This window comes from Eschrichtius robustus, chromosome 1, assembly GCF_028021215.1.
Source record: "Eschrichtius robustus isolate mEscRob2 chromosome 1, mEscRob2.pri, whole genome shotgun sequence".
In the NCBI taxonomy this organism is placed as follows: domain Eukaryota; kingdom Metazoa; phylum Chordata; class Mammalia; order Artiodactyla; family Eschrichtiidae; genus Eschrichtius; species Eschrichtius robustus.
The window spans coordinates 174,608,884-174,631,165 of NC_090824.1; the positions used below are offsets into that span (position 1 = coordinate 174,608,884).

At 50.3% G+C, this 22,282-nt stretch overlaps 2 protein-coding genes across 3 annotated transcripts; one reads left to right on the top strand and one right to left on the bottom strand.

The window, feature by feature from the left end:
- Positions 1-852: 852 nt before the first annotated feature.
- Positions 853-12,618, bottom strand: LOC137774456 (ral guanine nucleotide dissociation stimulator-like). Of its 2 annotated transcripts, XM_068559580.1 has the most exons (5): positions 12,412-12,618; positions 10,988-11,121; positions 9,506-9,692; positions 9,069-9,259; positions 853-4,359 (listed from the first exon to the last, which is right to left on the bottom strand). In XM_068559580.1, the coding sequence occupies exons 3-5, from the start codon at positions 9,612-9,614 to the stop codon at positions 4,339-4,341; spliced, it is 321 nt and encodes a 106-aa protein (XP_068415681.1). In that variant the 5' UTR covers positions 9,615-9,692; positions 10,988-11,121; positions 12,412-12,618; the 3' UTR covers positions 853-4,338. The 2 variants fall into 2 exon arrangements, 1 of the variants encoding a protein (XP_068415681.1); XR_011075901.1 differs by lacking the exon at positions 9,506-9,692.
- Positions 12,619-12,813: 195 nt separating this feature from the next.
- AKR1E2 (aldo-keto reductase family 1 member E2) lies at positions 12,814-21,012 on the top strand. The gene is given in 7 exon segments (XM_068559590.1): positions 12,814-12,899; positions 14,936-15,076; positions 17,070-17,167; positions 19,051-19,120; positions 19,414-19,503; positions 20,535-20,617; positions 20,895-21,012. Coding segments are annotated over 7 exon segments (564 nt in total). The 5' UTR covers positions 12,814-12,860; the 3' UTR covers positions 20,938-21,012.
- Positions 21,013-22,282: the final 1,270 nt, after the last annotated feature.

Genomic DNA, 22,282 nt, shown 5'->3' on the forward strand with positions numbered 1-22,282 from the left:
GGGTGACGTGTCTAGATGCCAAATGGCTTAATCAGAAATGATCTGACCTAGACCTGGCTATCAGAGGCATGCCCAAAGGACTTTGTAGTGAAGCTATTTTAAGCAAAGGACTTAAAAATTTTTAGTCTGGAGTTCCATAGCAATGAAAAATCTTTTTGAAGTTAATTATCCTTCTTATCTGAAATCATACTCTTAATTCCGTACCATGTAACTCTTCCCCAGGGTGCACTTTCTTAGCCCACAAGCATCTCTTTGCTATCTACCATGAAAAGGGACACAAAGCTCTAGTTTTTGCTTCTAAATTCTTCAGTTAAAATGGAAAACCTCTTTTTAGACTTTCTAAAAACTCACCTTCTCTAAAATCATGGGGCCTGGTTCTTAAACTTTATAGAAGAACCTAGGTCTTTGAGGCTGGCATACATTAGCATATTAAAGAATGTGATACACAAATGTTGCTTTAAACATACTAATATGTTAAAACATGACCAACTTATTCTGGTTAAATAATTTTAAACCAATTCAAAATTAATTATATGGATTTTTAGAAGAAAGAAAGTCATGGCACAAAATTCAGTCTTTCAGGCCCGGGGTGTACCACTTCCTCAGTCTTATCAGCCCCCCTCAGTATCACTTTATTTCTTCATGAAATCAGAATATTATAGCGTGTACTTCACAAAGTGTATGGGGTAGTTATGAGGAATAAAAAATACAGTATATAATGGACTTACCTAATAGTAGGAAACAGTGTAAGTACATTTTAAAGTGTTTATTCACTTGCAAAACAACCTTTATGCAATAGCGATAAGATCTATGATTATACCATATATGTAAAAAAATTACAGAAAATAACGGTAGCTTTGGATAATTTACTAAGTCAAATAGTCAAGAGATGCCAGAATTGAATTTTATATCAGTAATCTCAAGGGAATATGTAATCGACACATGGTGTTTATGTTGCAAAGATGAGGAAATCAAGTCAGAAAATTTCTCAGGTTCCTCTAATCTCCAAAATTCCCAACCTGATCCCCACACCTGGGTTGTATAATTTCAGGGGGTTCACCTAATACAAGCTTCTCTGCATTTTGATAAATGACCACTAGAGGGCAGGAGAACCAAACGAAGTCCTCATACCGTTCAACAAGATTGAAGTTCTGTATTAGAAGGAATACTAATAGGTAACTAATACGTAACTATTCTCAATTAAAAGGTAACTATTTTTTATCATACAGTTGTTTTTCCTCAGTTATATTTCCGAAATAAACAAACCCATCTCTACAGAGTCACAAAATATTTCCCAAGCTCAGGTGAAGCACATTCTAAATAGTAATCTACTTAATTTACAATTTGTGAATTTTTCTCTGCAACTATAGACAATCAGCAATAAAATAATTACTTCTAAAATGACGTCTTTTAAAACAAAAAATTAGCCCTACATTTTTTGCCTGTTGAAAGAAACATTAAAAGTGCCTTTTCTCACATTGCTTCAATGTATAAACTATTTTTGAAAATTAAAAAAGCCATGTGTATTATAAAAATAATCTCACAACATCCAGAATGTTTTAAATTATGTCATCTACCTCATTGCTCCATTCCACAGGTAACACTGCTAAGTTTCTCATATACTGTACTACAAAAATGTACTCTGCATACCAAGCATAGTAGATGGATGGGGAGAAAACATGAGGTCGCGCATGCGCCACACCTGTGCCCAAGTGGGGAAGCACAGAGGAAAGGGCCCCACGTGGGAGAGGTGTGCAGGGGGTCCCTCAGGATCCTAGGGGCTCTCATTCCCAAAGCAAACCCTGGCCTCGGGGTACTGAACCCTCCCTTCTCCTCTGGACTGGGCCCACCTCTCGGGCCCTGGGCCAGTCCCTGACTCTCCTGCTCTCAGATTCCCCAGATTGTCCCAGGAGGGGATGGACACGGAACTGTGGGAGCCCCACTCGGTGTGGACACGGCCTGGGCTCCTGGCCCCCACGCCCCCGGGTGGGTGCAGCAGGATGCGCTCAGGGGTGCAGGGGCCTCCCTCCCACATGAGGACTCAGCGCGGGGCTGCCGGCCTAGCGTCCAAGTCCACCTCCCGGTGCACACGCAGACCCCGGGCAGCGCGGGCACGAGACCCAACATCAGCATCAGCCGATGGTGCACTGAGCGCGTGAGCTCAGGGCACCAACGGCTCCCAGCCCGGCTGTTATCGCACGGCCCCAACGTCCGCTGCTCTGTGACCCCATGACCCCTGGGACCCCCGGGCCACCCTACTCCGGTCAGGCTGGCTGGAGACCTAGGAACATGAAAGTCACGGAATACCCCCCATACACAACCTGCTGTCCTGGTCCCGAGACTCCTCCCCGAGGCCAGCGAGGTGCACGGCTGGGTCAGGGGGCCTAGAGGTAGCGTAGACACGGGCCTGGGCAGGAGAAGGGCAGGCCGCCCCTGCCCCTCCTCCTCCACACCCGCCTCTCCCTGCCTTCTCTGGCAGGACCCCGGGACACGCACCGGGTACAGCCTGGCCCTGGCTGCGGCCCTGGCTGGTGTAGCAGCGGCTGGAGGGAGCCCCCAGAGGAGGTGGCCCCACAGGGAGGGCCGAGTGAGTGTTGGGGGTAATTCCTGTTATTAGGGAGCCCCTCCTGGGCACTCAGTGAGCTCACCCAAATTTATAGATGAGCCATGGCATGGATGCTCAGGGTCACTCAGCTCTAAGTGACCAAGCCCAGCCAAAGTGAGACTCTGAGAAGTCACCACGAAGATTGCTTGTCACGGGGCTGTGACTGGCCCCAGGTCAATCTGACCCCAAAGGCCATGCTGTGCCCAGGAGCCCAAGACGTGGCCCCTGAGCCCAGGCTTAGAGGTGAGTCCACTGTGGATGGGGGAGTATAGGGAGGGGCACTGCAGGCTGGGGCTGTGAGGAGGCAAGGGTGGTGGGGTCCATGGGTGAAGAAGGCTCTAGGGAGGCTGAAGGGAGGGAGGGTGACGGTTCACCCTGGGGAAGTCCTCTGGATCCGAACACATAGGGCTCTGAGCGCCAAGCAAGGAGTCAGGGGCCACTGCAGGTTGGGGGTGGGCAGGAGACACAATCCAGGTGGTCCGACCAGAGCCACAGCATCTTAGACCTGGAGCGAGCTTAATGAGCATGGATCCCCAGGAGCCACCCAGGGCTAAGGAGACCGCCTCTGTGTCCTCAGGTGCAGCGGAGCGCCGGCATGCCTCCCCCTGGGTCTGGCTGTGCTGCTTGAAGGGCACCTGTTCAGGAGAGGTCTATGCCCAGAGAGGTCTGAGCGCGGGGACCACGCCCCACCCGTTCAGACGACCAGGTGCTCTTGTGCATGTTGTCCTCCTCCAGGCTGACGGGCACGGAGAAGCATCGCCTGCCTGCTGGAGCTGTGCCTGCAGACCCGAGACACAGGGCTGCTGGCTGCGTGGGACAGTCACAGGCAACCACACGGAAAAGCAGATGCTGCTGGAAGCTGAGCTAATGCTGTGGATTTGGGGGGACTTTGAGGAGGTCGACTCCCAGAACAGTGGGGGATGGCAAGGGCAGCAGTAGCCCTGGACTCTGCAGGGCGTCACATGCCAGGGTGCAGCTTTGGGGGCTTCCTGGTTCCTTTTGTGGGTACAGATTGGGGAGCACTGAGAGGGGCTGCAGAAGTGCTGTCAGGGAGAAGAGGCGGGTGCTCAGCTTCTTTTCTTGGCCATCGGAGGACTCGAAGACAAAGCTCATGTTGATCCCCTTCACTTCGGAGCCAAAGGAGCTGCCAGAGTGCTCACTGAACTCTCTGCTGAGGGAGGGCTGCGTCTGTAATGTTCACAGGACTTGGGGTCCTGGGGTCCTGCGGACTTGGAGTTGCTGTTGGTCCTGGCTCTTTGATGGGGCCCTTGTAGCTGAATGGACGGCTGGCTTTGCAGTGGTCAGAGCCACGCAGGAGTGGTGCTCTGGGGTGCCTGTGGGCACAGGTGGCAGTGACCCACCCCCAGGGAGACACGAGGGAAGTCCTCGAGGACAGTGATGGTGGTGGGCACACACACCTCCACACCCATGGCAGTGCTCCTTGGCAAAACTGAGCTGGTCTTTGGATCCCAGAGAACAGAAGGCGTCCAAGGCTGTGAGTGGTCTATGGAGGTAAGTCAGCCTATAGACTACTCATTTCTCGTATACGACACCGTATATATTCTCAACAGCAAGAGAATTTCAGGGTAAAAGTGGAATCTGAGAGTAGCTTGGGCTGGTAGTGGGGCAGAAAATGCCCAGGTAGCTCAGTCTGCTACAGGCTGCAAGTACTTACCTGTCTGACCACCCAGACCCTGAGGAGCACAGCTCAGTGCCTGCCAGTGCCAAGCTGGTTAGAAGATGACCTTGGTGACCTAGAAAAAGAAGAGGAAAGTAAACCTAGAATTAGCAGGAGGAAGGAAATAATAAGGATTAGAGCAAGATAAATGGAATAGAGAACAGATGAACACTTGAGAAAAACAATGAATTCAAGTTCCTTCTTGAGAAGATTCACAAAATTGGCAAATGTTTAGCTAGATTGACTTTAAAAAGAGAGAAGACTCAAATAACAAAAACAGAAATGACAGTGGGACATTACTAATGACTCTGCATAAAGAAAACGGATTGTAAGAGAGCACTAGGAAAAATTGTAGGCTAAGAAATTGGTTAAGCTTGAGGAAATGGACAAATTACTAGAAGCTGGCAAACTACCAAAACTGACTCAAGAAGAAATGGAAACTCTAAAGAGGGGGTGATCCTGAGTAACAAGATTGAGTCAGTTATCAGAAAGTTCTCAACCAAGAAAAGCAGGGAATCAGATCACTTCCCTGGTGAACTATCCCAAATATATAAGAAGATATGATGCCAATCATTCTCAGATACTACCAAAAAATATATATATATACACGAGGAAGAAACAATCTTTGATGCCTGCAATCTACCCTGATACCAAAGACAAAGACCTCACAAGAAAGGAAACTACAGGCCAAAATCCATTATGAATAGAAATGCAAAAATCCTTAACAAAATAATAGCAAACAGAATTAAGCAGTATATTGAAAGGAATATACATCATGATAAATGCAGTTTATTCAAGGAATGAAAGCATTGTTCAAGATGGTTAAAACTATCAACATAATACTCCATGTCAGTAGAATGAAGGAATAAAACTACATGATCATTTCAATTGATGCAAAAAAAGCATGTGACAAAATACAAGATCCTTTCATGATAAGAGAGCTCAATAAAATAGAAGATGACTTTCTCAACATGACAAGGATTATTTATGAAAAACTCAAACCTACCATAATACTCATTGATGAAAGACCTAAAGTTTTCTCCCTGAGATCAGAAGAAAGAAAGAATGCCTGCTCCCATCACTTCAACATGGTAATGGAAGTTAGGTCAGAGCAATTACATAAGACAAATAAGACACCAAAATTGGAAAGGAAGGGAAAAGTATCTCTGTTGAGCTTCTACATAGAAAATCCTAAGGAATAAAAACAAACAGCAAAAAATAACCTGTTAGAACCAGTAAACATTTTCAGCAGTGCTTTGAAAGATTAACACAAACAGGTCGATGGAATAAAATTAAAAGTCAAGAAATAAATCTATACACGTATAGTCAATTGACTTTCCAGAGGTGTAGCAGGATCATTAAATGAGACACAGTCTTTTCAACAAATGGTGCTGTGAAAACTGGATATCCACATGCAAAAGAGTGAAGTTGGGGCTTCCCTGGTGGCGCAGTGGTTAAGAATCTGCTTGCCAATGCAGGCGACACGGGTTCGAGCCCTGGTCTGGGAAGATCCCACATGCCGCGGAGCAACTAAGCCCGTGAGCCACAACTACTGAGCCTGCGCATCTGGAGCCTGTGCTCCGCAACAAGAGAGGCCGCAACAGTGAGAGGCCCGCGCACCGCGATGAAGAGTGGCCCCCGCTCTCCACAACGGGAGAAAGCCCTCGCACAGAAACGAAGACCCAACACAGCCAAAAATAAATAAATAAATTAATTAATTAAAAAAAAAAAAAAAGAGTGAAGTTGGGGTGTTACCTAACACCATACAAAAAAATTAAAGTGACTCAAAAAGCTAAATTTAGGAGATAAAAGAATAGTACTCTCAGAAAAAAACATAAAGACAAATCTTCATGACCATTGATTTGGCAATGGTTTCTTATATATGACACCAAAGGCAAAAGCAGCAAAAGACTGATAAATTGAGCTTCATCAAAATTTAAAACTTTTTTGCATGCAAGGACATTCTCAAGAGATTGGAGACAACCCACTGAATGGGAGAAAAATATTTGCAAATCACAAAATATGATAAGGGTCATGTATCCAGAATAAATAAAAAATTCTTATAATTCAACAACAAAAGCAATCCAATTTAAAGTGAGGGAAGGACTTGAATACACATTTCTCCACAGAAGATATACAACTGGCCAGTAAGCATATGAAAACATGACCAACCAGGTCACTAATGGAGGAAATCGGGTTATTTCCAATCTTTTGCTCATGTGAAGAAGGCTGCAATGAATAACTGTGTACATATGCCAAGTGTAGAGGTGTTTCCATGGGGTAAATTCCCTGAACTGTGATTGTTGAGTCAAAGGGTAAATACATTTGTAATTGTGTATAGATAGAGCTCCACTGCCTCTGTTGGAAGGCAACTTGCATTCCCATCAACAATGAATAAAAGTACTATTTCTACAGCAGCTTCAGAGTATACCTTCAATCTTCTGGATTTAGTAATTTTGTCATAGGAACCTGAGCATATTTCAAGCGTTTAGAGCTATATTTGTTTTCTTTGGAGTGTATGATAATGTCTTTTGCCCATTTTTATATTGCAGCTCTTCTCTTTCTTACCAGTTTCTAGGGTCTCTTTATTAATAGAGGCAGTTAGGCCCTTTGCCTGAGATATAAGTTGCAAATATTTCTTCCCAGATTATCACTTTTTCCTTTTTAGGTTACGGTGTCTTTTCCCTTGGTACAATGTTAAAATGTCAGTTCTCCCCCAATTTGACTTATAGATTCAGTACCATCTCTATAAAATGCCTCAGCAGAAATCTCTTTGTGGAAACTGATGAGCTAATTTCAAAATATATACAGAAATACAAAGGGCCAAGAATAGTCAGAATAATCTTGAAGAAGAAAGTTGGAGGACATACAATACTAGATATCCAGACTTTTAATTCAGCAACAGTGAACAAGGCAGTGCGGTCGTGGTGCAGGACGGACAAATGGAACGGTAGAAAGTACAGATTCCATCCAGAGGCCCACATACAGATACTCAGGAGTGCTACAAGCACAGTGAGGTAGGACCTTCTAAGGATGGGTTAACATGCAAAAACCAATCAATGCAACACTCTAAGAGAATGAAGGGAAAAAACCGTGACATCGGGCTGGAGACCTGATACAGCCTGAGGCAGGACATGAATGAGTTCTGCTGGCCGGCCCTGATTCTGGTGGTCTTTCCTAGCAGGTATGGAGGAAGAGGCATTTCCCAGATCAACAGCTGCTTGCCAGGTACTGGGGGATGTGTTATTCTGCTCAGGCAATGAAATCACACTGAGGAAGCAGCAACGGGAGTCAGTCACCGCCTGGCTGAGCTTACGATCATTCACTGTCCTTTTCCAAGATACATCCCAGGCCTCCTGTGCTCCAGACACCACTGCTGAGATGTCCTTGGGAAAATCGCTGCTTTGCTTTTTCCCAGGGTCCTGTTCTTGGGGCACAGGGGACAGGCACCTTGAGGCCTCTTGTCACACGTGAGGGACAGCTACAGTAGTTCACAGTGCACCTGCAGCCCCCAAGAATGTGCCTCCCACGGGGATGGGCACTCTTTCCAGGTGGCCCTTTGTCAGGTCCTTGTCACTGAGCACATATGGGGGCGCCCAAGTGCAGTCGCGCTGAGCCTGTCTCCATATCACCTTAGAAGGCCACTGCTGGCCCCACTTCACAGACGAGCAAACTGTGTCTCGAATAGCAACACCTTCCCCGGTGACGGGGTCTGTCTGGCCTCAGAGCCTGTGCCTCGACCACCAGGTGGCACCGCCCCAGCCACGCGGCCATCACGCATCCCTGCTCTCTGCCCTCACCCGCTCACCATACAGTCAGGGTCTTCCCTCCCCTTCCTCCAGGGTGGGCCTGGCGAGTTCCCCCCTTGAGGACCGGCGCTGTCTGCTTGGGGGGGCTCCAAGTCTGGGCAGACAAGACACAAGTGGCTGTGGCTTCATCCGACAGCCTCAGACCATGTGGGCCCTCCTGCCCGCAACCCACTTTGAGGCAGGTGAGGCTCTCCGGCTCCTCCCCGCCAGGCAGAGCTGCGTGTGACTGATGCTCGGGCTCGGGGTGGCAGCCCGCACTCCTGTGGAGCCTGAGATGCAGTCTGAGCAGTGCTCCGTCTCCAAAGCCCCCAGCCTGATGCTCTGACCTTCCAGCAGCTTCCCTGAGGCCCCCACCCACCCCCGTGCTCTGTGAAGGCCTCCTCTGCTCATAGGAGCTCAAGGGTCCTGCTGTTGCAGCTGAGAACATGCCCTGGATGGATGCCTCGGGGGAGAGGGAGCAGGCAGGCCGTGCCCTCCGGTGTCCTGGACAGCGGGGCTGGGTGCTCAGCTCAGAAGCTGCATTAAGATGCAGGAGGGGCGGGGGCGGGGATGGGGCCAGGACCAGGGCACGGCCTGCGATGGAGAGTCTGTGTAGGCCCTGATGAGTAGTCGTATCAATGAATCTTTGAAATATTGTGCAAGAATTTCTTTTGGATAAATTACCGCTAGTAAAGGTATACACCTGTGGGACTTTGACGGGTCCTGAAAGCTCTTCTCCGGAGAGGGGCGCCCCTCCAGGGCAGCTGATGGGGCCTCTGCTCCCTCACACTGTCACCAGAAATAAACACCCACCAGTGATGGTACCCAGTGCTCCTTGGCGGTGAGGACATTTGTGTGCGTCCAGAGCAGGGAGGCGAGCATCTCTGCTGCTTACGGCCACGTGCATCACTTCTCGTTTGAACTGCATGTGTTTGTTCTCTGTACCTTTTTTAATACATTGACTTTTGAGAGTTTTTGGTACCACAGGGATGCTTACCTTCCTCTGGCTTTGGGTTCTGAGGAATGCTTTCCCAGGTTCAGTTGTCTTTCTACCAGTGACGTTTGCCTTGTTTTTGCTGGGCCTCTCTGGAGCTGGCTCTGGCACTGCAGTGATGCAGCTGGATCGAGGTCTTGAGATAGTACAGCAGCTGGCGCTGGAGCCAGCCTCACCACGGGAGGGCAGTGGAGCTGCAAGAGGAGAAAAGGTCACCGGCGTGACTGCGCTCCCATGCGCCTTCCAAAGACCACACATCCCGGTGCTTTCCAGAGGAGTCAGAGCCCAAGAGCCCACAGGAGGAAGTCTTCCCAGGCTGAGGGGGGTCCCAGGCCAGTCTTTGCTCCTGGTTGGACAGCGGCCCCTGGGGGCTCCGCCCTGAGTGGCCCGTAGGGACCCCTCCTCCTATGCTCATGTGCGCCCACCCCTGGCCTCCTCACCCTGGGCTCGGCTCTGCCTCCTGGGCTCCTGGTCCCCCGGCTGGGTCAGAAGAAGGTAGGCCTGGGGCTCCAGGTCTGAGCCCAGCATGCTGAGCTGCATGTAAGCCATAAACTGCTTTAGGCCAAAGGTTGACAAAAATCCTCCGGAAACTGGTCCAGTCAGGTGCCCAGGAAGGAGCAGGTGGTACTGGAGGTAGAGGGTGGGCAGCAGAGTCAGAGGTCTGGTCTTTCCTTCCTTTCCACAGGCGCCCCTGTGGGCCCCGGTGTCAGCCCCTGCCCATCCAGAGGCCAGCCCCACCGCAGCCCGCCCCCACTTGGCTGCCAGGCAGGGGCTACAAAGAGTGTCCATGCAGGAGACTCTGACCACCCGCTCCCTCCCTCAGGGAAGCCAGGCACAGCCCTCTGTCTGTCCCCTCCCCGCTGAAACATCCACCCCAGGGGGGCAGGGAGGGCTGCGCTGCTCTGGGCATTGCCCACAGTAGGTGCTCCATGTGCAGCTGGGCTCGGAGGATGGGCGGCAAGGCCGATGTGTGATCAGGATACCCGGCACACCTCTGTCCTAAGCCCTCAGATCGGGGAAGGGGCAGGCACGGCTGGGCTGTGGGTGCATGCATCTTCTCTGGGGACTGGCTCTGAGCCCCCAGCCTCCCCTCTGCTCCCTGGGGACCCGGGACCCCAGCCACAGCTCTCTGACTCCTTTCTTCCTGCAGGAAAAGCCCTCAGCCCTCAGCCCTCTAGCGGGAATCACAAGATGTGAGGGATCCAGGGTTCTGCCTGAACCCCCAACCTCAGCCCCCAAATGTCACACCGTGTGGAGACAGGAGTTCTCTCCTTGATGCCCACTCACTTCTTTAGTTGTTCCCGGGGTCCGTCCTCCTTCTGACAATGAGGGCAGAGGAACTCCTATCCAGAGGAGGCCAGGAGGGCGTCACACGTGTCCACTACCTGCCTTGATGTCCAGTGGGACTGGTGGACCCCGGACCAGAATGCAAGCACAGGGGGGCAGGGATTTTTGTCCACTCTGTTCACTGAACTCTGCTAAGTGCTTAGAAAAGGGCCTGTGCACAGTAGGCACTTTATGTACTGTTGACAGAATGAAACTTCTCGGATGTCTGAGTGTACCTGGGGCCCCCCAGCCAGCCGCCAGGGATCCCTGCTCTGGCTACACCCAGAACAGGGGACCCCGCCCAACAGACAGAAATGGGAGAGAGCCTGGCCCACGGTCACAGGATAAGTGAGGCTTGAAGCAGAAACCTTCCTCATGGAGGAGAGGAAAATCATAAATAAGAACCACCACGTCCTTCCCACAGGCCAGGGAGGGACTCGGCATTTCCCGTAGCTTGTCCCACTGAGTCCTGGCAGTAACCCTATGAGTTTGGTCCTTGTCATACCCCAGCTATCACATGAGCAAACCCAGGAACAGAGAGGTGAAGCGACATTTCCAAGACACACAGCTGTGCTGTAGAGGGGAGAAGCACCTACCTTTTCACCGGCAGGCCGGGGACCTGCTGGGTGCCAGTGACGTTTCAGCAGGTGGAGGGGAGGTGGGTCACAGGAGCTGTGCTCCGGTGGGCAGGCACCAGGTTCTCCAGGTTCAGGGCTGACTTGTTTTCATGCTGGGGTGGATAGAAGGGGGACAGTTCAAATAATGTAGGTAAACAGTAGGAAAATGCAAAACTACAGCCATAACAAGACGCCAAAGATATCTATAAAGAATCTTCTCAGATATTCCCCCAAATATATGAAAAGTAATTTTGCAACTGACCAAGGAGGGGGCTCACTGGTGGAGGTAGAGGAAGGGAGGAGCCCAGACTCCTTGGGACCCTGGCCACTCAAGTACAAAGCCCCTGGGCCTGTAACCCCCAACACACACACACACACACACACACACACACACACACACACTGGGCCTTCCAGTGGGGATCATTCTAGCATCTGCTTCCGGATGTCATCAGGCCTATAAGAGATAAGACCAATGACACCCCAGGCGTGATATCACACGAGGCTAATGCACAAACTCAGAGATGGATGATTACAGAAAGGGGTGGGACGTAGCTGGAATACAACTCAAAACTGGCGTGGGTTCTGGTCCGCAATCTTCCCCCCCTTTTGGCCTTATGCCCTAGTCTCTCCCATGGAGGGGTTAAAATGAAATTCAGATACTCCCCTTCTCTGGCATGAAACTTTCCAAGGACCTCTCACATTTAGAATCAGGCCCCCAAGTGCCTCATCTCGGCCTGTGTGTCCCTCTGTCCCCTGATACACAGGCTTACGAGATCCCTGGTGTCCTTCCCTGCGCCAGTTGTTCCGTTAACCACAGTGGGCACAACTGCCCCCTGGTGGTCACCGGCAGCACTGCAGCGCCAGACAGGAAAGCAGAAATTAAAACAGACCTTTGTTTGGGGTCATCAAGGCAAGCCCCACCTTTGTGGGGCTCCCAGGCCCCAGGGGGCAAAGAAGAAGGACCTGCGGGATCCAGGGGGGATCGGAGGGACCTTGGATCCTCCATGTCTCCCAGTTTCCCTCCACTGTCCTGGGACGTCCATGAGGACAGGAGGCCTCACCCCAGGCAATGACTCCGCCCCCTTCCACCTCAGGACTGGAGGCTCCTGCAGGGAGGGTCTGTTCCCTGGCCCCCGGAGGAGCGGTCCAGGGCTCTACCACGTTGTGCATTACCCAGGTCCCCAGGCTGTCCTCTGCTCCCAAGGGCCCCAGGAGGTAGAAAACATTTACAGGACTCAGCACAGCGGGTTACCAACAGAGAACCAAGGCCAACACACTCTTCTATGAAATCGTGGAACCCTCGGGGTCCCGCCCAAGCACATCAATTTGCAGAGGATGAAGCAGGTCTTCCCTCCCGTATCCTGGTGCCCCCTGGCATGGGAGTGGGAGTCTCGGGAGCCTACCCTCGTCCCAGGTGCTCAGAGCGGTGAACACAAGGCCTCAGACCCTGTCCTCTCCCCGCTGCCCTGGGGATGGCCCGGCCCAGAAGACCCTGGGAACCTCTGGGTCCCCGCCCAGCAGCCCGGCATTTCTCCGCTCCGGACGCTGTGCGCCGCCGGCGTGCTGCTAGGAGACGGGGTGCTGGGCCTCCTCCCTCCTGGACCGCAAAGCCCACCCGGCGCGTGCGCACATCCTCTCCCCAACGCCCTACCTTCGGTCTCCGCCCATGTGGGCGTGTCCACTGCCCGCGAGCGCTTCTGGCTAACCGGCCGCGTCGCCAGCCAATCAGGGTGTCCACCATCGGTGCCGCCGGCCAATCGAAGTGTCCACCACGGTACCGCCAGCGAATCCGGGCACCCATTACGGTGGCGTCCCTCGGAGCCGCGCGGCAGCTGCAGAGGTGATCTGAAGCATGGGGAAGATACCTGTCCTGGGCCTGGGCACCTGGAAGGTGAGGTGGCCCCGTGGTCGGGGAGGGGCGGCGCCTTTCCTCGGCGCTCCCTGACGTGGAGGGGCCACCTACCTGGACACCCGCGGGGACACCCCCGGGACACCTGCCGCAGCCTCCTCAGGCCCAGCTGATCGCCCGCACCTGCCGCGGGGCTCCTCCTGTGTTTGAAAGATGGAATATTTAGATATCAGGTTTTCTGAAAATGGAGGTTGTCCTTATTCATATTGAGTCCCAATCATAATTATTCAGAAATAACGTCTGGAAAAGCCCAGAAGAAAAGGTGGTCATGCTTAGATAAGGGCGGGAAGATTGGCAGTCACCTCACAGATCAGAGCAGCAGCCAACCGGAAGATGGGGAAATGTCTATCAAAGAGACAAGGAAATGCTGTCATTGCCAACTTGGTTTTAAAAAGAAACAATGAAACTTTGTCTTCTTCCCCGTGTAAAAACCTGATAGTGGAAGTACTTTGGACCTTTCTCTACTTCGGACTTTCTAATTCCTGTCAGTGATTTAGACATAGGACTAACTAAATAGCCTTTCAAATTTGCTTTCTTTTAAAACTTAGTCTTTGGTAAAAAGATATTCATTTAAGAAGTCACATAGGAAGTTATTGGATGAGTAGGAATTCGAATGATCTACCCTTGCTCATCAAAATATTATTTAAATTATTTCTTCTATCAACTTAACTCGTAGAGGCCAGGGATGTAGTTTAATTCATTGTGGTTTGGTAGAATGAGTTGGAATTATTTCCTCTTTACCTCTTGTCGGAAAGATTTTGTTTTAAAGTGGGATGAATTCTGACTTGAAAATTTTGTAGAACTATGTGTGTGTTGTTTTTAATTGCTTCATTTTAAAAATAACTATAGGACAATTGAGCTTTATTTCTTATTGAGTTAAGTTTTTCTAGGAATTTTTCCATTTTATTTCATTTTTCCAAATTGTCGGCTTCTAGTCATTGATAATAGTTTCTTAGATTTTAAATCTCTATTTTTATCTATATGTACTGCTTTTCTTTCATGTCATTTTTTTAAAAATGGGTCTCTTCAGTCTTGTCGAAAGTTTGTCTACTTTAGGGAATTCCCTGGTGGCCCAGTGGTTAGGACTCCACGCTCCCACTGCTGGGGGCCCGGGTTCAATCCCTGGTTGGGGAACTAAGATCCCACATGCTGTGCAGCGCAGCCAAAAAAAAAAAAAAAGGACAACAACAAAAAAGTTTGTCTACTTTATTAAGATTTTTCAAAGAACTGACCACTGGCTTTGTTGATCTTCTTTATCGATTTTTGATATTCATTCTTATTTTCATAAGTGGTTCTTCTAACTTTGAGGTGGACACTTAGTTCATTAGCTCCCAGCCACTCTGAATGTGTTCTCGTCAAATGAAGATCATTATACTAATGCATCTCGTGGAGTGATGTCAAGTTCAAGTGAGAAAGCGCCTTGTGAGCTGTGAAGCCCTTTGGGAACATTGGGTTTAATGGTCCTGTGAGCCGTCCCAGGCCTCTTCCCCTGGTTCCAGGCCCCTTGCCTGCTAGAACAACCCCGTTCACAGTGAGCGTTTTCTTTTCTGAACTTCCGCATTCCTGATAGAGTCCATCTCGTTCCTTTGGGTCTGGCAGATGCTCTGTGTGATGGATTATCTTTGTGTGCACGTGTCTACCTTCCCACTTGGGCTGATAGTCTTTGTGGGTAGAGGGTGAGCCTGTAACTCCTAGCAGCTCACCTGTCATCTTTATGCATCCTAAATTTATTTATTCCTGTGTTCCATTCTGGAAGCACGGCCTCTAGCTCAGTTATTTGCAAACACTAAAAATACCTAAAGCGTTTTCCACAAATAAGTAAAGGAATTTGAACTTAGATTAACTATAAATCCTTTCTGACTCTGACATTCCCAAATTTTAGGACGAAGGGATAGGAGTACCAATTCAGTAACTTCATTTTTTACGGATCATTGGTTGTGCATTCTAGAGTGCAAAGGGGGAATTAGGGTTGGCCTCTCCTGAATGTGGGTGGCTTACTTCTGTTCCTCGTTTTGCAGGCGGCCCCAGGGGAAGTGACGGAGGCGGTCAAAGTGGCGATAGACGCGGGCTTGTACAACGAGAATGAGGTTGGAGTGGGGATCCAGTGCAAGGTCAAGGAGGGCATGGTGAGGCGGAAGGACCTGTTTATTGTCAGCAAGGTAGACCTTCCCTGGCAGAGAGAGCGGGGTGCAGGCAGCTCACGGCTGGGCCACGAGATGGGGGGAGCAGAACAGGGGGGGTTTTCCGGTCTCCTCACGGGAGCTGATGACTCCACCTTGAACCAGACGGGACAGGATTTCTGCAGCTTCGTGCAGATGCTGGGAGTGGTGCGGTCAAGGGGTTGGGGACAGCGTGACAGGCAGAGGGGACCTCTTGAGCAAAGGTACGGCGTATGGGACAGCGCAGGGTACAGGGGCCCATAAGAAGCTTGACGTTCCTACATCGAAAAATGGTAGGCAGCAGAGAGACGCGAGGCTGGGGAAACAGATGGGCCAGACGGTGGAAGTCTGGATGCCGTTTGAGGAGCTTATTCTTTTCCCCTTAGACAAAGGAGCACCGCTGAAGGCTTTGAGGTAGGGAGCTTGTATTCTATGTAAGAGAGACTTGTGTTGTGTCGAGGTGATTGTAGCCGCTGAAAGAAGCACGTGTTTGAACAGGAGGCAGGAGACAGGCGACAGTAACAGCCGTAGAGACGGGGGTGATGACGGCCTGAACTAGGACGCAGGCCAGGACGGGACAGAGAAAGGCTTGTGAAGGACAATTAGGAGGCAGGCCCTGTGGGAAGTGCTGGGGGTAGACCCGGATGGTGGAGAATTAAAGAACTCCCTTTAAGCACTTTATTTTAAACTTTTTGTTGAAGTGTTAGGTACATACAAAAAAGCGCACACGTAAGAATAGAGCTTGATACAGTCTCATAAGCTGAGCCCAGCTCTGACCAGCATGTGGATCAGGAAACAAACATGACCAGCCCCCCCAGAGGCCCCCAACTGTGCTCCTTTCATGTCCCCCCCTCCTTCAGAAAGGGCAGCCACTCTTCAGATTTCCAACAGCATTGAGTAGCTTTAGAGCTTTATATGGATAACATGGTACGTTCCATGCTCGTTTGTGTCCTGGTCCTTCACTCAGCGTTGCACCTGTTAGATCCTCCACACCCACGTGTGACCGCGGGTCACTGTTCTTCTCACTGTTCCTACGTGATGCTCCACGTGGGAACACACCGCAGAGCAGTTGTCCATTCTGTACTTGATGGGCACTCGGGTAGTCTCCCATCTGGGGGTATAAAGAATAGAGCATCGTGTCCTTTCTTTTCTATGAGTAAACTTTTTAACTGAAGTGTAACAGATACAGAGATGCACGTGGGGTCTTGAAGGGCAAAGCCCACGGCGTTTCCACCAGTGAGCCCTCGCAAGCACCCAGCACCAGAGCAGAAACAGAACGTCGTCCAGTTCGGGAAGCTGGAGGGTGTGTTTCCTAAGTAGGGTTGTGGACCCCCCAGGAATGCTTCTCCTTCAGGGTCTCTCCTGATGGCTGCACCCAGCACGTTCCTGGTTCCCCCTGATTCACTGAAACGAGTCTCCATCCGGTCACTTATGACCTGGATCGTTTGAGAATTCAGAGTGTGGAGGGGACAGGAATCTCCTCTCGAGCTTCTCAGAACGTCCACTGGGGCCGCTGGGGCGTGTGTCTGTCCCTTGTGAGCTTCACTCATCCACTCAGCAGATATTTATTGAGCACCTTCGGTATGCCCAGCTTATTCTAGATGTTCAGGAGATGTCTGTGAACAAAACAAAATTGTACCAAAATCCCTGCCTTCGTGGAGCTTACATCCTAGTGGCAACAGACAGACAATAGCAGAAAATACAACATATAAGACGTCAGGTAATGATACACACGCACAGAGGGAGTGGGAGGCCGTGGTTTTTACCTAAAGTGATGAGGGGGGCCTGACTCAGCAGGTGAGGCTCGAGCGCTTCTGACACAGGTATTCACAGCGGGCTGGCGTCTCGGGGATCACAGTCTATTCTTTCCACTTCACAGCTGTAGACCCTCAAGGTGCGTCACCTAGCTCATCAGTGACAGAGTCAAGACAGGCATGTAGGACCCCTTTTCTGGTGGACTGTTTTCCCTGGTAAGCTGTGATTTTCTTTGTAGATCGAGTGCCACCCATACCTGACTCAGAAGAACCTGATCAGTTTTTGCCAATGGAGAAATGTGTCCATGACTGCTTACCGGCCCCTCGGGGGCTCCAGGTAGGGATGTGCCAGTGGTCCTGAGTCCAGACCCAAGCAGGAAATAGCTTCGCCCTCCAGTTTAATGTGGGGAGTTAGCGGAGGGTTTAACGAAGGCCTGGGCGGGGTGTGGAGGGCCCACAGGCACCTGCAAGGGGTAGGGGGCTGTCAGCTCCCTAGGCCCTCCGGCTGGGGGAGGGGCTGCTTTGAGGGGCTGCCCCAGCTGAAAGCGAGCACTTTGCAGAGCTCTGGACCAGTGCATCTTGTCCTCTCCTGGGCCTCTTGACGGGACGGTTCACAGACATGGTTCACGGACACCTCCATCTCCATAGGAGCCAAACGCCACATGCCATCTTCCCCAGAACCTGCCCTGCCCTACATGAACCAACAGGCCTCCACCCACTCAGCCACCCAGACCAGACTCCTAGACATCACCCCTTTCCGATTCCCCTAATCCAATCCATCAGCAAGATCCACTGATCATTCTTCCAGAGAACCTGGAGTCGGTCTCTTGCTCTCTGCTCTCACTGTTTGCCTTAGTCAAGTGATAACTCTCGGGTTAGGGGATCAGCCTCTGAACTCCTGCCAGACTGAGGGAGGCACCCCAATTTGACCAGGTCACTTTCTTGCTTAAAACTCCTTCAATTGTTGGCGTGGCCTGCGAGTCCTGGCTGATCTGGCCTCTGCCTATTTCTGGCCTCATTTCTTCCTGCAAACACTCTCTGCACTAATCACTTGAAACTCCGTGGGTTCCTGGAACAGAACATGTTCTTTCTAGTCTCTGTGCCTTTATATATGTTGTTCTCTTTACCTTATCTTTTTTTGCAATCTGGTTAACTCCAATTTCTAACATAAGGCTCAATTCAGCAACACCTCCTCCAGGAAGCCCTCCTGACTCCCCTTATTCATGTTTGGCCCTTGTCACACTCTCTTGTCCCTATTTTCTCCTCACTCTCTCCACTTGTCAGAGCTCACCGAGGGCAAGCACTGCATCTAACTCGCAACTCTGCCCAGCCCCTCGCTCGGTGCCTGGGACATGTCAGGGGTCCAGCGGAGGCTGAAATGGTGGCACTGTTATTACCTGTGTGTTTCCCACTTGAAATGGGGCACATGTGTTTGAACTTGGCAGCAGCAGGGGAGTTCCTAGAAGGCTGGGTTGTATTCCACAGCTGAATCCGGGCAGTGGAGCCCTTGGGGGAGCAGGTGGGGAGAGCCATCCACGGCAGGGGAGCCAGCTGGAACCCTGGGCCCACGGCCAGATGAAATGGACTCAGTCTGCTCCCCTCAGTAGACTGTGGTGGCTGTTTCTAGCGCAGTGCTTGAAACCTAGTAACTGCTTAAATAATGTTCCCTGGGAGATGGCTCTCCAGGGTGACGAGGGCCTGTCCTCTGCTGGGCAGAGGTGGAGGGACAGAACTCAGTCACCGTCTTCAAACTCTCTACACTGAAGGTTCACAATCTCAACTTTTTCTTGGTGTTTGAGGTGAACCTGTCTGAAATCATCATCATCAACAACAATTATTTATCAATGGTACACTATTCTATGTCCTACAATACAGGTCAGAGAGGTCAGAGAGCCTTTAAATGTCAGAGGGGCAAAGCACAGAGACCCGCTGCCTCATACGCTCTGATGTTGCTGCCTGGTTCTTGAGAAAAAGCACCAAATATACGCGAAAAGCAATGTGTCCAGCTGTCTCCACTGAAATGTCAACAGTGGTTTCTCTAAGATGGTGGTATTTGGGTGACAGCTGTTCTGCATCATTTAAGTTTCCTATGCTGAGCATGTATCGTGACCAGACAAAAAATACATCTAGATTTTGCATTTGGAGAAAGTTTGAGGTTTTCCTAAAGAAGGAAGCATACTCATTTGATCCCGTGGCCCCTGTGCTCTTTTCCCCAGTGAGGGGGGTGCACCTGATGGAAGACCCTGTGATCCAGATGATCTTTCAGCAGCACAAGAAGTCTGCAGCTCAGGTAGGTTGGGGCCGCTGCGTCCTTGCTCCGATGTCCCCTTGTTTGGGGATCGGACACGTTAGTTCTCCTTAAGGCGTCTGCAGGTCCCCCAAGCTTCTCCTGCTAGGGCTGCTCAGAAGATGCCAGTTTGGTTTCTAAAGGACTTAGAATGAAAGCGCTTATAGTAAAAGTTCCTGCTGCCCCTGGCTTTTGGACTTTTACTGCACGATATAGCATGAACCGTCAGGGAAAGTACTGAGCTCTGACTCCGATGAGGCCCTGTATCTGATATTAGACTTTTTTTTCCCCTGCAGATTTTGATCTGATTTCAGATCCAGAGGAATGTGATAGTGATTCCCAAATCCGTCAACCCAAAGTGGATTCTTGAGAATATCCAAGAAAGCGTTTCCTCCTTTCAAATCGGCATCGGAGGGTTTGTCATCACCCGCTAGCTTGGGGCAGGAGGTGTGCTGAGCGCCGGAGCCAGCATCCCCGTCCTCTGCGGCTTTGACACCAGGGGCAGGATGAGGCCTCAGGTGCAGAGACTGGCCCTTCCCAGCCTGGGAGCTGGGAATTCCCACACGGGATTGAATGGGGTGGGGAGAGGGGCTGAGTGGGCAGGGGTGTGGCCAGAGCTCTCTTGGGGCTGCCCGCCCAGCCAGACGCCCGCGCCTCGCCCCAGTGTCACCCAGTGACGCTGCACCCAGGCTGCCCCAGCCCTGACGAGTCGGGCCCTCCCCGAGCTGTCCACTCTTTCCTCTTAACCCAGACGACCCCTGGCCCCAGTTCTCCCTCCAGGCAGAACTACAGTTGTCACTGATTCCTGATTTCTGCTAGACTTCGGGCAGAGGGCCCCCTGCGGGTAGAGGCTGGGCCATGCTGTCCCTCCCCTCACTCTGCACACCCCTGCCCCCAGCTCCTCAGCTACGGGTTCGGAGATGGCTGTCCGGGGTGGACGGCTCTTACTGCGGGCGAGGGTCGTAGTCCGCAAGTGTGTTAGGGGCAGAAGGGGGGAGGGCAGCTCAGAATACTGCTTTAGAAGGAACAGAAACAAAAATTACACCGTATGTGGATACTGTGAGCATCAGCGGTCCCGGGGACCAAGGGTCTCCCTCACCAAGTGTAGAAGAAATGTTTTTGGTTTTTGTTTCTTGGGATTGTGTGTGTGTGTGTGTGTGTGTGTGTGTGTCTTTGCATGTTGGGAAAAATTCTTTTCTGGAACGTCCCTTAAAACTATAGGCCAAATGCAACACACACCTGTCTTCCCAAGGATTCCTAAACAGCCAAGGCTAAGCCGGCCAGGATGGTCAGGGCCCACGTGCCTTTTGGTCCAGGTGCCACAGAAAGTCCCGTCCCCACAGGTGTTGCAGCTAACGTAGCTCAACTAAATGTCCACTGAACTAAATTTCCTATGAATGTTTCCTTTTGGTTCCAGGTGTTTGATTTTGAATTATCAGAACAGGATATGACTGACCTCCTCCACCTGGACAGGAATCTCCATTTGTCTACATTCCCCATGTAAATACGGCTGCTTTATCTCCTTCCCAAGTACAGAGAGCGATGTCCAGATTTCATGATTGCTTCCTGCATAGGCGTTTATTATGTACATGTGGAGTTAATTAAGCCTTCTCATAATTCTCTCCTGTCTGAGGATGGGCCCCTTTGGAGGTGAATCATAAGACTAATTCAGTACACTAGGGAGTTTAAAAATACGAAACTGTATCTTTTGAATGTTTCTCTTAAAAATAATAATCATTCTCTGCTTCTATTTTTGATTTGTTTTTCTGTTTTTCAGAACTGAAAACCACAAGGACTATCCCTTCAAAGCAGAGTACTGAGGCCCTCCTTGGCCGGGACAAATCCTTGCCGAGGCACAGGCAGCTCTGGTCAGGGATGCTGGGACGCAGTTGGATTTGGGTGAGTTCCTGCCTGCAACGGAAGTTCCCTGAGAAATCCAAGGAACTGAGTGTGGTCTGTGCCTGAAGGAGGAAGCTTCGTGAGAGCGGTGATCGCTCTCCACTGTTGACTTAAAAAAAAAGCACAACGTGAGAGTCGCAAGTTAAGTTTTATTTGGGGCAAAATGAGGACTGCAGCCTGGGAGACGGCATTTCAGATAGCTCTGAGAAACTGCTCCAAGGGGCGATGGGAGAGCCAGAATATATAGGAGTTTTGCAACAACGGGCAGGTGGTCTGAACGTCAAAAGATTATTATTAGTTAAAGAAAACCAGATATCTCAAGTTAAGGAATTTAGCGCTTTTCTATGTATGGAAAGATGCAAAAGTCTGGACTCACCGAAATCATTCCTTTGATATGCATCTCAGCTATCTGGGGCCTGTATCCTGTATTTTCACCTCCTGAATTTCCTCAGGGCTCACCGCAGGAAGTGGCTGCAGTCTGATGGCTGCTAGATGGCAGGTATTCTTTTCAGCCCTGAGTTGCCTTAGGGCTCACCGGCTCACGTTGAGGGCTGCAATTGTTGATGACTGTGACATCATTTGTTAATTGACATGGCAGGAAATATTCCATTTGTAAATATTATAAATATTCCATTCCATTTATAAATATTCCATTTATCACCACCGAGAACCTATTCAAGTCTTAAGAACCCCTGGAACACACAGTGTGATGGGGTTCTTACAAGACCTGCTGTGCCGACTGTACTCTCAAACAAGGATATTTGATGGCTCATGAATGATTTGCCTTCACATTAAAAAAAAATTGTGTTATGGAAATATTTAATGGTCTACAGCATAACAAACCTCCACCCCCATCACTGAGCTTCAGCAGTTATCAGTCCTTGGCCCGTCCTGCTTTATCTCTGCTTGTCTGTTCCATGCCAATCCCCCCAGATGGTTTTAAAGCAAAATCCTTACCTTCAGACAACAAAAGGGTGTGCTCAGCAGCTGGTGTCTTTTAACAACATGCACCCCCCAGGCCCCCACTCCCCCCCAGCTCCCACCCCACCCGCGGCCCGTTGATTCTAACATGCAGCCAGAGGGGAGGGGTTTCCTATAGCCCGGGAAAAAATATTTCCAACCTGTCTAAGAGACAAAACAAAAATAATGAAACTATAAAACAGTTCTTATGTGCAAGAAAATGATAAATTCCCAATTTTAAAAAGATGATATTGGAGGAACACAGTAACTAACAGTTATTGATTAATTACCATGTACTAGGCATTT

What these genes read in the sequence shown, in the direction of transcription:
- LOC137774456 (XM_068559580.1), bottom strand. Translation starts at nt 9,614, where the DNA reads ATGGCTTACATGCAGCTCAGCATGCTGGGCTCAGACCTGGAGCCCCAG. An exon ending in GAGGCAGAGCCGAGCCCAGG is followed by an intron (nt 9,260 to 9,505) that starts GTGAGGAGGCCA and finishes CTCCTCTTGCAG; the next exon opens with CTCCACTGCCCTCCCGTGGT. An exon ending in GAACCCAAAGCCAGAGGAAG is followed by an intron (nt 4,360 to 9,068) that starts GTAAGCATCCCT and finishes TTCTTTTTCTAG; the next exon opens with GTCACCAAGGTCATCTTCTA.